General features: G+C 42.0%; 1 protein-coding gene across 1 annotated transcript in view; it reads right to left on the minus strand.

Annotated features, from left to right (window-relative positions):
* Nucleotides 1-15875, minus strand: part of LOC135222021 (cell division cycle protein 20 homolog) — a 225595-nt gene that overhangs the window by 62095 nt on the left and 147625 nt on the right. Inside the window, 2 exon segments of the mRNA XM_064260147.1 lie at nt 3232-3340; nt 4159-4263. Coding sequence (XP_064116217.1) covers nt 3232-3340; nt 4159-4263 — 214 coding nt within the window.

Genomic DNA, 15875 nt, shown 5'->3' on the forward strand with positions numbered 1-15875 from the left:
TAAGCAAACGCTTATATCCCCGTAAGAACAAAAATACCTTTAGTACAACCACTCATACAAAGGAAAGCCCCAAAGATGGAAAGTACATAAACAGAATAACTGGAAACATGGATAGCTAACTTCATAAACAAAAAATTAGCCAAAACCTCAACACATTACAAAATGATATGTAAAAAACTGCATAAAAGGTAACAGCAATAAAATCCAGTAACTAGCAATGAATGCTGAAGTCTGCAGCAACAAAACACAGCCCATGAAGTATCAGGTTGTTGAGCTTACTGCCAAGCAAGTTAACAATAAAAAATGACAAATTTTTAACCAATTTGTATTTTTCACTACTTACAAACCTGAGGTCTTAACATTAGGATAAATACTCAGTGCCAGCTGGAAACCAGTAAAGTTTTAAATTATTTTGTGCGCAAGGGACTATTGGCATCTGTGCTTGGTCACGAGACATGTGGAGCCACCCACATACCCCTCTTTAACTCGTGACCCCGTTAGCTATTTTCAATACATTTGCTCCTCCAAATCAAGATTATACAAATGCACCTTCAATCTAGCAGGAATATTTTTTCCTTAAGGATAACTATAAATATATAGTACTATACAATTTCTGTGATATGAAGCATGTCAGGCACCAAAGAAATCCATGAATAATTTGTATTTGTTACGTGAATTAGAATTTATTTGAATTTAATCATCAGATAATTTCAAGACGATGATAATGAAGATCTTAGAAAATATCTTTGAATGACTGGCTTCCAATAGAGGACAAAGTTGTCAACAAAAAATAATCCCACTTTAGAAAAGTTCAGACCATCACTAACATCTCTGGGGTACATGGCTGAGAGCAAGATATATATTATAAATAATTTTAATTCGATGCATTTTTCAACTACCCAACTACCTTGCTATAAAAGCCTAGCAACCATTTCCAGCTTCGCTGAAGGTAATTCCTAATGTAAAGGACTGACAGTTTGTATACAGTGTAGGAACAAACGTACTTTGGGGTCATGTAACACCTTTCCTTGCAATACGTACTTCTGGAGGCAAGCCTCGTTCGTTATTGCCTTTGCCCTCAGCTTGCTGAACCTCTGGGGTCCTTAAGGGGCCTCCCAGTGGTGAAGAAGAGCAGTAAGATCCTAGACCCTTACCCATTGAGATGACTTGTGTTGGGTGTCTCCTACTTTGTGGAACTTTGCTGTAATTTACCACTGGAGATGACACTTTGCTGTGTGATGCTAAGGGACAACTTTATACAAGCCATAGGATTAGTGGGACTAGTATAGTTAATTGCTGCTAATGCAGTGTTTATTTTTCCATAATCCTAAAGTATATTTATTCGTTATTCAAGTTTGTGATTTAATTAGGTTTAAGGTTAATTTCTCATATTGTCTCTTACTATCACACCGATCTGTGCGTATGTGGTTTCTATCTTCATCTAATAACTTTTCTTTTTTTTACTTTAGTGTGCTATTAGCTGGGCGACTGTGTTTTTGGAATTGTAACTGCAAGTTTATTTTCTTCCCTAAAATATTGGTTATAATAAATAATTAAGTGTTCATTTAGTCTCTGTATCCTTCTCTGTGAGGAAATACTTTGAATTGCTTTTGTTCTGGTATGAGTCCTATTCATTTTACCAGAGGTGATGGCAGACCTCTTAGAAGGGAAAATTACGAGACAAAAATGCTCCATATAAAACATGGTCAGGGGAAAAAGAGATTTTCTCCCATTTCATAAAAGGGTGGAAAGCGCGATGACCCTTAACAGAAACTTTCGGAATTGCGAGAGCTAAAGTGGCAAAGTGACTCTTAACAGAGCCTAAATTTAAATTTGGGCAAAGACTCTCCCAAGGGAGCCAAAATGTAAGTCCTAATGAAATGGGGAGTTTTCACTGCAGCATCAGCTACGACTTCTGGAAAATCTCATTTTGCATAAGGTTAAAATTTCCCTAAAAGATTGACCTTAAATTCTTTAGGAATAGCCTTTTCAGAAGTGCTTCTTGCTCTAGAACCTCAGCAGGTGCAATGAGACTGAGAAAATCTGCACAATTATCATACAGGGATGCATCAAAAAAAAGTCCAAGAAAGGAGAAACTGGCTCAGTAAAGGATAAGACAGTAGTTAGTGATTTCACAATCGTCTGATACTCAGCACATATTTAATGAATATAAAATTTCTGTTGTTTAATACGCTTCAAATAAGTAGGGAAAGAGGCGTTCAATGCTTCGAGAGGCCACTTAACCGAGCACACAACACAAGAATCACAAGCAGTAATGGTCTCATTAGAACCATGACTGAGAGCCTCAGCAATTTCTGTGATCTTTTTCAAGAGACAAAAAAGTAACTTCTAAATGAACAGCATACAAAGCAGATGTGTGATCCAATGATCCCTGAGGATCCAAATTATGAAAGACAAACAACAGGCGAATCCAACAAGCCAGGTGTGGCTAATTCTCACTAAACCACCTGGTAAACCAACCACTTACCTTTCACATCCTAAATAATCTATAGATTAGGAAGACTGTGGTTTGTCACATGAATCCATAATGGAAGTACAAAACCAATATCCATGTCCAGAGCCAATTGTGAAAAAAAGAAAAAAAAAATTCAAAGCAAATTGAAGTGTTACTGCTACCAAAACATGGATACTCTCACCCCATTCTCACCTGGTGGAACAAACAAGGGAACGCTTGCTAAAGATCTAATTAAATTCCAATTTCTTGTCAAACGGCATCCCTGCCACTCAAGATATAGCTACAATGAAGGATGAGGACCAAAACAAAAATTCCTAACACTCTTAGACAAACTCAAAGATACTAAAAATTGTATAAACTTCTAAACTAAGTAAGTTACCCTGATTCCAAAAGATCAATTATATTTTAGCAAAGATAAAAAATTCTGAGATTGATGCATCCAAAATGGATCCCTTTGAATAATTCCTGAAATATTGGAAATCAAACAGACATAACTCAAATCTGACAGGGTAGAACAAGATAGAAAAAAAAAAAAAAAAATATATTGTTCTTATAAACAAGATTCAGAAAGTAGACAAAAGACACTGGTCCACCAGAATAAATGGCTCATTCTTATTTGGTAAAATACAAAGGACTTATCAGCCCAATACTTTTAATTAAATGTTAAGCTCCTTCACATGAACACACGTGGCGAGAGTTAATAGAACTTATACATTATACTGTAATTCCATAAAAGGAGAATATTAAAAATTTACCTATCCTGCTGGCTGTGAGGGGTTGTGGGAGTTTTGCGACTAGGCGTCTTCTGACCAGGACCTCTAACAGACAGCTTTGGTATGTTACGGCCAGGAGATTTTGAACGACCTAAAAAAATTCATGATTTAATTATAAATGAAGGAACACACCTGAAAAAAATACACTATGTTCGAAGTAACAACATAAACTTATACTGAAATTCCCTACACCATTAACCTACATCTCAAATCTAAAGCATTTTTTGGGGGTGGGGGTTGGAGGGGGGCCAGTACTGTAATATATACTTCTTTCTGCTACAAACTCTAGATAAGACCAAAAAAATCTGTGCCTGAAAATTGCTTTTAATCATTCAAACACTTTGATTTGCAATGCAATGATTTCCCATACAAACAGAAGCATATTGCTGGTTATATTAACTGGAATATGAGATTTAGGCCTGATGCCAAGCACTGGGACTATGAGGTCATTCAGCATTGAAAGGAAAATTGAGAGTAAAGGTTTGAGAGGTGTAACAGGAGCAAAACCTCGCAGGTGCACTATGAAATAATTGTTAGGAGAGTGAAAAGCAAGATGGAAGAAAGATAATATTGGAAGTACAAAACAACCATACGTAATGCCTACAGCACACCACGTGGGGTGCACTGATGACACTACCCTCCTAGGGAAGAAGCATATTGTTAAGCATAACTAGCATCGATCATCCACACAGCAGTTACACACCAATGCTACAAAGGCAAAGCTCACTGCACCAATGTCTCGGTAATTAAAATGAACAATTTAAATAAAATTCAATACAGTAAAAACAGTACAGTGAAACTACAAAAGGTACAGTATTTGAATTTTATCTAACTTTATCTATGAAAATGCAAAAATGCTAAAGTACATTTAACAACAATTGTGGTTAAGAAGATTTCAGCAATATTTACCAGGGGATTTTCCTCTCCCAGGACTTATGCCGTCTGTGAATGACGTAGCACTAAGCGGAGTCTTTGCAGAGTGTGGACTGTTTATTCCAGATTTATTACTAAAGCCTAAAGGAATAGATAAATTCAATGAAGATGGATATTAAAGTTATGATTTACAATATTATATACAAGGCAATTACAATTTCATACATTTTCAAAAACTATCTGAACTGCAATGCAATTTTCACTCAATATCAAAAAAGTGAATTCTTGACAAATTTTCATTAACCTTTTTCTGGTTATCTGGAATATTCTTGCCTATTACTGTACAGAGTAAAAAATGATATTGTAATGATACAATTAAGTTTGTTCATACTTACCTGGCAGATATATACGTATATATAGCTGTATTTTTCCTAATCCGACAGAAATTTAAACACTTACGACACATGCAGTGGGAGTCAGGTGGTTAGTACCCATTCCCACCGCTGGGAGGCGGGTATCAGGAACCATTCCCATTTTTTATTCATAATTTTAATTCCACTGTCTCCTGAGGGGAGGTAGGTGGGTACTTAAAATATATATATCTGCCAGGTAAGTATGAACAAACTTAATTGTATCATTACAATATCATTTTGTTCATGAAACTTACCTGTCAGATATATATATAGCTGAATCCCACCTTTGGTGGTGGGAGTAGACAGAATAGAAGATTTTAGGAAACATATATATGCAGATAATTGATATCTTGGTTCCTTACCTGTTAGCATAGCTGGCTTCGTGGTTACTGCCGCGTAAGTCTGCTTGTGCTACTAGAGTTGCCAGCGAGGTAGAGACCTATAAAGCTGGTGCACTCCAGATGATCTGTCAACAGGGGCGAGACCACGACGTGACTAGACCATTGACCATACAATGAGGGCAACGAAGTAAAACAAAACCACCTGGCGTAGCCTACCAAAGGTACCCCACTTAGACTAAGCTAATGGAAGGGAGATCCGCCGCAGGCGGTCAACCCCACAACCATAACACAAGTTAAAAACTCCCCTAACCATTAAAGGATAGGATGAGTGCTACCTCCTGCCGCCAAAACAGTGTCTGCAGCGACGTATGGTCCGAGCGAGTAGCAATTTTCGTATGTTGCTTTCACCTCCCGCAGGTAGTGTGAAGCACACACCGAATTGCTTCGCCAAAAAGTGGCGCCCAAAATGTCTTTGATTGCCATATTCTTGTGAAAAGCCACCGAAGTAGCAATAGCCCTCAACTCGTGGGCTTTCACTTTTAGAAGCTTCATATCACTTTCACTACACTTTTCATGAGCTTCCTTAACTGTACTTCTTAAGAAGAACGCCAGTGCGTTCTTCAACATCGGAAGATCTGGTTTTTTCACCGAGCACCACAAGTTCTCAGAAGAGCATCTGCATGCTCTGGTTCTCTGCAAATATAATTTGAGAGCCCTGACAGGACACAGGACTCTCTCAGGTTCAGGTCCCACTAGCTCCGACAACCCTTTGATCTCAAACGTCCTCGGCCAAGGGTTGTAAGGGTTCTCGTTCTTTGCTAAGAACGTAGAACTTAGGGAACAAACCGCACTATGATCTTTGAACCCAATATGCTTGCTTATCACCTGGATTTCGCTTACCCTCTTCGCCGTCGCCAGAACGGTTAGGAAAATGGTCTTCTTTGTCAGATTCCTAAGCGAAGCTGAATGGAGCGGTTCAAATTGACTCGACATGAGGAACTTAAGTACCACGTCTAAATTCCACTATGGTACTTTCGGTTGGAGAACTTTTGCAGTCTCAAAGGATCTAATGAGATCATGAATGTCTCTGTCATTCGCTAAGTCGAGTCCTCTATGCCTGAAGACTACAGAAAGCACCCTTCTGTAGCCTTTAATCGTGGGAACAGCTAGTTTCACTTCTTTCCTGAGGTGAAGAAGGAAATCTGCTATCTGGCTCACAGAGGTTGAGGTGGAGGAAATGCCCTTCTTTCTGCACCAACTTCTGAAGACAGCCCACTTCGATTGGTATACTGCGATTGAGGAGGGCCTCCTTGCGGTGGCAATCGCCCTAGCCACAGGTCTTGAAAAACCCCTTGCTCTGGCCAACTTCTTGATAGTCTGAACGCAGTCAGACTCAGAGCGGGGAGGTTTTTGTGGTACCTCTCGAAGTGGGGCTGTCTGAGTAGATCTTTCCTTAGGGGCAGAGTCCTTGGAAAGTCTACCAGGAAGGACATCACCTCCGTGAACCAGTCGGCCGCTGGCCAGAAGGGGGCGATGAGGGTCATCCTCGCTCCCTCTGATGCCGCGAACTTCCTCATTACTTCCCCGAGGATCTTGAATGGGGGAAAGGCGTAAATGTCTAGTCCCGACCAATTCCACAGTAGGGCATCTACTGCCACTGCTCCCGGGTCCAGAACTGGGGAGCAATAAAGCGGAAGTCTCTTCGTTCGGGAAGTTGCGAAAACGTCCACATGAGGACGTCCCCACAGCTTCCATAACGACTGGCATACCTCCTGATGAAGGGTCCATTCCGTCGGCAGAAGCTGTCCTTGCCGACTGAGAAGGTCCGCTCGCACGTTCTCCACACCTGACACGAATCTTGTCAGGATCGTGACGTCTTGCGACTTCGCCCATATCAGGACATCCTTCGCGATGGCGAACAGAGAAGGAGAGTGAGTTCCCCCCTGTTTCCTGAGGTATGCCAGGACTGTGGTGTTGTTTGAGTTTATCTGAACCACTTTGTTGGAGACTTCCTCTTGAAAGAACCTTAGTGCAAGGTAAATCGCTGAAAGTTCTTTGAGATTTATGTGCCAGGACACCTGTTCCCCTCTCCAGGTGCCTGACACTTCTCTCCCTCCTAGTGTTGCTCCCCAACCCGTGGAAGACGCGTCGGAGAACAACACTAGGTCGGCGTTCCGAAGCTTGAGCGAAAGTCCTTCCGCAAGCTTCTTTGGATCCGACCACCACTTTAGGTGCTCTTTCACTTCTTCTGTCAAAAACAGGACCTCTTCTAGATCTTGTTTGCGCGTCCAATTGCTGGAGAGGAAGAACTGAAGTGGTCGAAGGTGCAACCTTCCCAGAGAAACAAACTTCTCCAGTGAGGAAATGGTCCCCAGCAGACTCATCCATTCCCTCACCGAGCATGTTTCTTTCCCTAGAAAGGCTGACACTTTGTCTAGGCATAGAAGTTGTCGCCCCTGGGACGGAAAAGCCCGAAAAGCCACTGAGTCCATCTGAATCCCCAGATAGACTAAGGATTGAGAAGGAGTCAGATGCAACTTTTCGAGGTTCACCAGAAGTCCCAGGGACCTCGCTAACGACAAAGTCGTGTGAAGGTCCTCCAGACACCGGTCTTGCGATGAGGCTCGAATAAGCCAGTCGTCTAGGTAGAGAGAGATCCTTATCTTCGCAAGATGGAGCCACTTCGCAACGTTCTTCATAAGAACGGTGAACACCATCGGCGCCGTGCTGAGACCGAAGCAGAGTGCCCTGAACTGGAATACCTTCCCTTTCAGGACAAACCGCAGGTATTTCCTTGATCGGGGATGGATGTAGACGTGAAAGTATGCGTCCTGAAGGTCTAATGAGACCATCCAATCCCCCGGTCTTAAGGCTGCTAGCACAGATTGAGGTGTCTCCATCTTGAACTTCTGCTTGGTAACGAAGCGGTTTAGGCTGCTGACATCCAGAACGGGGCGCCACCCCCGACTGCTTCGGCACTAGGAACAGACGGTTGTAAAAACCTGGAGAACTCAGGTTGAAGACCTGCTCCACCGCCTGCTTCTCGATCATTTGATCTAGTAGATCGTGAAGCACTTTCCGTTTTTCTCCCTGATACGAAGGAGACAAATCCTTTGGTGTCGAAGACAGCGGGGGTAACTTCAGGAAAGGAATTCTGTACCCCTTTTTGACGATGTCCAGAGACCAAGCGTCGGCACCTCTCTCTTCCCAGGCTCTCGCGAAATGTAGAAGTCTGGCTCCTACCAGTGGCTGAAGGACTTCCCTCTCACTTCTTGCTCTTAGAAGGAGCGGGGGTCTTGCCTCTGAAAGAGCCTCTTCCTCGAGGGGCTGGCTTCGAGGAAGAAGCAGATCGAAAGGGCTTCAATTTCTTCACAGCAGAGGACCCAGAAGACGAAGTAGCTGTAGGTTTCCTTGAAGACTGCGCCAGAAGGTCTTGAGTTGCTTTCTCCTGGAGACTAGCGGCTATGTCCTTTACCATAGACTGGGGGAAGAGATGGTCTGAGAAAGGAGCGAAAAGTAGATCCGCTTTCTGCGCTGGCGAGACCAATTTAGCGGTAAAATTGCAAAAGAGTGCTCACTTCTTAAGCAGTCCCGTGCTGAAATTAGCAGCCAACTCCTCAGAACCATCTCTGACGGCCTTGTCCATGCAAGACAATACACTGGACAGCTCCCCCAGACTAATGGAATCAGAACTCCTGGACCTGGCATCCAAAACTCCTAGGCACCAGTCAAGAAAATTAAAGACCTCTAGTGTCCTGAAGAGGCCTTTAAGGTAAAAATCTAGCTCACTATGCGTCCAAGAGACTTTCGAAGAAGACAGAAAAGATCTTCTGGCGGCATCCACAATACTTCCAAAGTCTCCTTGAGCCGAGGCTGGAAGCTTAACTCCGACGTTTTCTCCCGTCTCGTACCACATACCAGCCTTGCCACAAAGTCTTGAAGGCGGTAAAGCGAAAGAAGTCTTCCCTGAAGCATTCCTCTTTTCCATCCAATCGTGGACCTTGCGAAAAGCTTGCTTCGTAGAAAGCGACTTCTTCATTTTCACAAAGCCCGAGATCTTAGTAGCTTTGGATGACGAAAACTGAGAGGGAGGAGTACGCGGAGCTTCAGGCTGAAAAGTGTCTGCAAAGACTGATTGTAGCAGACGAGTTAAGACCTTGTAGTCCGTCGAGACGGGAGCCAACTGCTGTTCTTCGTCCACTTCGACGAAAGCGTCACTAACTTCCTCTTCAGACACTGGAGAAGTCGGAGGAAGTAAGGAAGAGTCACAAGCTTTCTCAAAAGAGAAAGAGCGGCGAACAGGAAGAGTTCCACCTGCGCTTGCGGTGGTGGAAAACTGACGTCCGTAGGTGCGCGCTTGGCGTCCGATGCCAATCTTCTGGCGCCGGCTGAAGCGCGCTCGACAGCTACAGGTGCACACCTGGCGTCCACTGGCGCGCGCTGAGCGTCCACTGGAGCGCGCTGAGCATCCACTGGCGTGCGCTTAACTTGCACCGAAGCTCGCTCGGCGTCCAATGAAGCGCGCTTGACTTTCACAGAAGCGCGCTCGGCGTCTAAAGAAACGCGCGTCTTATCTACAGGTTTCGTAGTAGCAGATACAACTGCTTCTCAGACTCCGCCTCCGAAGAATCCTTACGCTTCTTCTGCGGAGGAAAAGCAGCAAACGCACTATCTGGCGAAGAACAAAGTTCTGGAGAACAACTTGGACGTGAAGCGTCCCGAACACGAGCCGTCCTTTTCAGCGGACATGATGCGGCATGAGAGCTCCACCCCTTGCGCGGGGAGGAAGCTTCAGAAGAGGAAAAGCACTCCTTGAGGAGATGTGCACGCGCACGCTCCTTGGCAGTCTGGGTAGGTTCATCAGAAGCTGCCGAAGGCACGTCAGATCGGTGGGGGTTCCTCGTAACCCTCCTTCGACATGCTCTCTCCCCGTAACCTGGGAGTCAAGCAGAGGTCTAGGTCTAGAGGCGGAATGAGGCCGATCTGACGCACCCTCCACTACACAAGGGGCACTTTCACTGCACTTTATAACATCACTTTTGCTCTCCAGAGTCAACACTTTTGATTCTAAGTTACGAATCGATTCAAGAATTAAAGATAAAGTATTACCTTCTACAGACACTGCTTCAGGGCCCGAAGGCAACACTACAGGGGTAGGAGCATAAACTAGAGAAGGAGGGTTAGCAGGAGAATCATTAAAATCTTGCCTACCCGAAAAACTACTGGAGAAAGACCTCCTTAACCTATCTCGCTCAAGTTTCTTAAGATAGGTTTCATACGCCTTCCACTCAGAATCTTAAGCTTTCACACTCCTTACAACGACTTTCAAACGTACATTCATTCCCCCTGCAAACCTTACAAACAGTATGTGGGTCTACTGAAGCTTTCAGTAGCCTACCTCTACATTCAGACTTAGAACAAAATCTAGCGCTAGCTGAACTAGACCCTGACATCTTGATCAAAGAAAAATCAATACCAAAATCAAATCAATCCACAGTCAACGTGTGCCTAGCCACCAATCCAATTCAGATACAAAAAAAACAAAACAAAAGGGATACTCAAGTAGCCAATAAGTTTCCAAAATCTGGACGGAGGTGCTGCAAACGTCGTTTACAGCACCGGCGACAGAAAAATTATGAATAGAAAATGGGAATGGTTCCCGATACCCACCTCCCAGCGGCGGGAATGGGTACTAACCACCCGACTCCCACTGCATGTGTCGTAAGTGTTTAAATTTCTGTCGGATTCGGAAAAATACAGCTATATATATATCTGACAGGTAAGTTTCATGAACAAAACTGCGATCATGAGATACCCCGTACCTCGGTGGAAATACTCCCAGCAAAAAATTATGTAACTAATTAAACTTTGAAGTGAGAATTGTGTTTTCCATGTTCACACTTACAAAGAAGGTAGTTTACTTCCCAATTTCCAGTCAGAAGAAATGAGTAGTTTGTTCACATAAGACAGCTGTTGGTCAGCGACAGCAATTGAGTCTGCTGCCACAGATCTACTTTTTATTTCCTGGTTTACTCTCATAAATGAACATCAATCAATAACTTGAAATGATAATTCAGAAAATACCGAGGGTTACGAAATAAAAGCAGTAGCACAGGAGTGTTGTCAGATGATGATGAAAGCAAGCCAGATTCCATGGGTTGAAAAACTAACCTTTGGAATTTCCACACACATCTTGACGTTCACAGACATTGTCGGATTAAATGTGATAACAGAGGTGACAATTTACAGTATCTAAAAAGCTCACAAACAATGACACAGGCAGTCCGCGGTTATCGGCAGGGGTTCCATCCTCGGTGGAGTTCTGGTAGGCAAAAACCACCATTAACGGAAACTTGGTGATTTATGGCGCCTAGTTTCAGTTAATGGCGTCTCTGTTGGGCACGTTATGACGCCACAACTCTATTATCAGCACCTTATGGCACTGGTGACCAAAACTCAGCCTGTTATGGTGCCATAAATCACTGCTTTTGTGACGTTAGACAAGTGCTATAAAACAGGATCGCCAGTAATGGAGTCCGCCGATAACTGTGGACCTCCTCTACTATGGATTTGATTATTGTGAAGAATGTAACAGTAGAAGGTGTTAAACAGAAAGGAGGAAAATGAGATGAAGAGAAAAAGGGGCGGGAGGGGGTAAAGCTGGTCAAAAAAGATGGTGTCTAACAACAATGGATGAAATCAGTTTTATGGTAAATTATAAAACTTTGAATTATGATGAAAAAGCTACATAAACAACGTTAGAGATACAATCTATGTTGTGTAACTCCTTCTTTGGAAATACTATTTTGAAGTCCATGTTTAGTCAAATAAAATATTTCCTCTCAACTGATGATGAATCCCAAAATCTAAATTAAATATCATTTTTCCAAAAAATTATATATAGCAAATTTGTAGATCTTACACTTGAGCAAAAGGGTTAACAGTGATAAAAATTAAACACTTCATAAAGACAAATGACTCAATTTAACTGTTTTTCAAGTCCACATTTTCAAACTCTAGTTATCTTGGGTTAGAAAAACATGATTATTTTAAATGATAAAACTCAAAATTACAATGCCTTATAAAGAAACATATCTTGTGCTCATATTTCTATGCGCATACTTTCATAAAATGTAAAATAATATTTTTTTTTTTACACAAGAAAAATGCCTGAGAGAAGGAGTTAATAAATAGCAATGATGGCTTACGATAAAATGGACCGAAATATTATAGTACTCAATATGCTGCTTACAGAATCATTGTGATAATGTACAGAATTCAAATGAAAAATATCACAGTGAATGATGACAGATAAGGTCACCTGTAAATACTGCAACAAGAAATCTGTGTGTTTTTATTTTATAACTATATCATCTTTTTGTACAATAAACTACAAACTATTCCCTAAAGCAAAGTGCTATCCTCCTGAAAACTGGATAATCATTCCAGTGACATCTATCACTGTTACAGAAAGTTACACAAACTTTATCTGTCTCACTTATTGGTTGGTCTCGAGCTTAAATTTCTTCAACACAATTTACAATAGGTCACCAAGTAGTTGAATAAATGCCTTATTGATATGACCAAAGCTAAATGCTTGAATCTAACTTGACAGTAGTTGCTAAAATACTGGCATATTTTCATAACTGAATTCCCTTATTGTTAAACCTTAGTGCAGTTGTATCCAAGACAATCACAACTTTTTTTATTGGAAAAATTTGTGCGCCACACCTATTCAACACATTCCCATAATCCTTGTGTGATTTGGATAGCATAAAACCACCTGAATAATAATGTACTACATATCTTAAGCACACTGCAAACTATGTAACATGTTTCTTCCATGTCACTACCTCAGCTGTTTCTAACTGTCTTCTGGGCAAAACAATGACTAGCAAATTAATAAATGATTTTTGTTAAGCCTATGTTAGCTTTTTTGCTTTGTCAAACAAAACATTACCCAAAAGCAGACGACGAATATAACCCACAAAACAGTCTTTCACATCACCAATGAACATTAAATGGGTCAGAATTTTCATCCCATTTGCTATTGTTCAACTTGTATTCACCATCACCTTCACAATATAGGTATTCCCCTACATACAAACCAGCTGAACAAAGTAGACTAAGCATCCAGCACTCTAGTGAGCATATGACATTTAGAACTGTGGGGCAAAAAAGCTTTCTATCAAGACAGTCTGATCTTCGTACAATAAATAAGGTTTACACGAAACAAAAATCTTTACTTTTTCCTTGAAAAGTAGCACTGAAATACATGAAAGGAAGTTTACTTATCCCATTTATTGTTCATACATGGAAGTTTACTATTTGAAAGTTTTAAGTAATAGACTAGCTGAACATGCACTATAAACAGTACTCTTGAGTTATTGCCTCCATAATGAATATCCATAGAAAATTTACTGCATGACAGTCCAGCATAAACAAACTACATTCACTATTACCTCCTCAACAAATATATTTTATAATCCACATTGGGCAATGTGTAAAGCATGCAAGTTTGCGGCAAACTTAAATTTACTGCATATCAACAATCATTTTACAGTAGTTAATGAAATTCTTAAAATAAGACCTACACAATTTCAGAAAAACATTTCTTTTATTAGCAATCTTACATTTTTACACAACTAAAAAGATGTTTGAAAGGAATTTAATTTTTCATAATATACTGTACTGTATACAAAGCTCATATTTCATGTAAGCTGTGAAAAGGTGCAATGCACGCAGCCATGACTTTCAATCGACCACCTGCACAGTAATTGGCATTTGTCAAGTAGCATGGATGGCATTATCAATATAATATGATATTGTTATGATACAATAAAGTTTGTTCATACTTACCTGGCAGATATATATATAGCTGTATTTTCTGAAGTCCGACAGAATTTTAAAAACTTCCGACACACGCAGTGGTCGGCCAGGTGGTTAGTACCCATTCCCGCCGCTGGGAGGCGGGTATCAGGAACCATTCCCATTTTCTATTCATAATTTTTATTTCCACTGTCCCCTGAGGGGAGGTGGGTGGGTACTTGATTATATATATCTGCCAGGTAAGTATGAACAAACTTTATTGTATCATAACAATATCATTTTGTTCATGAAACTTACCTGTCAGATATATATATAGCTGAATCCCACCTTTGGAGGTGGGAAGGGACAGAATAGAAGGATTTTGGGAAACAAATGCATGCAGATGATTTACATCTTGGTTCCACCTGTTAGCATAGCTGGCTTCGTGGTTACTGCCACGTAAGTCTGCTTGTGCTACTAGAGTTGCCAGCGAGGTAGAGACCTATATAGCTGGTGCACTCCAGATGATCTGTCAACAGGGGGCGAGACCACGACGTGACTAGACCATATTGACCATACCATGAGGGCTAAGAAGTAAAATAAATATATATATATATAAATATATATATCACCACCTGACCAACCTAGCCAAAGTTAAGGTGTGTTAACTAAGGCTTAAGAGTTAAGAAGTCGCCGTTGTCGGCGACTCAACAACTAAATTAAGAGCTTTTCCTAACCATTTTCTACAGGATAGGATGAGTGGTACTTCTTGCCCCCAAGATTGTGTCTGCAGACACGTATGGCCCTAGCGAGCAGCAGATCTCATATGCCATCTTCACATCTCGCAGGGAGTGTGAAGTGAACACAGAGTTGCTTCGCTAAAACATGGTACTCAGGATGTTGCTGAGTGCCATGCTCTGTTGAAATGCTTCCGAGGCCGCGCCCTCACCTCGTGAGCATTCAGATAAAAGATTTCAAATCTTTGTGCAAACACAATGAAGGAGCATTTTTGAAAGAACTCCTTAACACTAAAGCCAGGCTGTTCTTCGATATGGGCAAGTCTGGTCTTTTTCGGAACACTGCAGATTGCCCGATTGACTTCGACTTTCTTGAGTTTTATGTAGATAAAACTTGAGAGACCCGACAGGGCACAGGACTCTCTCTGGCTCCTGCCCACTAACTTGTGCCATCCTGGCTTCCAAGCTCCTGGCCCAAGGACAAAACGGGTTACCATTCTTAGGCCACAACGGAAGGGTTAGAGAGCACACCGCCTTGTGTTCTCTAAAGCAAAACTTGTGACGATGGCTTAAAATCTCACTAACCCTCTTTGTCGTATCTAGGGTGGTTAGAAGAAGGCCTTCCTGATCACATGCAAGTAGTTAACAGGTAGGAGAGGTTCGAATCCTTTGACATCAAGAACTTCAGACTACGTCTAAGTTCCATATTGAAAGCTTCGATCTGGACATGCACAGTCAGTCCGTCTGTACTAAAGTCAGGTGACCGACCAGTTGACCAGTCAGACGAATCAAGGACAGCAAGGCTGTACCCTGAAGACCATAAGGCACTATTCTTCGCTGAAGGATGAGTGTCTGGACTGCCTGGGCGATTCAATCTAAGCAAACCTTGGGGTGTATCAACGCAACCCAACGTCGTCAGCGAATCAACTCCTGACTCGAGCTTCTGGTGCCAGGAGAAAGGAGCGAGGAGCAAAAAGGCGATTCAGTCCCGAAGGAAGAATGCCTGACAGTCCAACCTGGTCTCATGTTACACGATCATCGGGGGTGTATAAACGCAACCGACTTCGTCAACAAGAAACTCAGGCTACTATATGTCGCCTGATCTCGCACGAGTGTCTGACTCCGAGAAAACAGGTGAGACAAAAAGTAGATGGTGAGCGAGGTTCGAGATTCCACAGAACTCAAAGATCGTGAAGGCTTTGTTGTTTGACAGACGCAAATCTCTGAGCCCAAAGGCCGTCAACAACATATTTGCGTATTCTTTAATAGTTGTGACTGCCAGCTTATCCCATTCTTCAGACGGAAATGGAAGACGGTAATCTTATTCCTGTCAACATCTCGATAGCCTGAACGTAGTCAAGACTCAGAGCGGAGAGGTTATAGGTACCTTTCGAGTTAGAGTAGACCGACTCTCTCGGAAAAGGTCCTTGGAAAGTGAACTAGGAAGTATGTGA

Source organism: Macrobrachium nipponense, chromosome 3, assembly GCF_015104395.2.
Source record: "Macrobrachium nipponense isolate FS-2020 chromosome 3, ASM1510439v2, whole genome shotgun sequence".
Taxonomy (NCBI): domain Eukaryota; kingdom Metazoa; phylum Arthropoda; class Malacostraca; order Decapoda; family Palaemonidae; genus Macrobrachium; species Macrobrachium nipponense.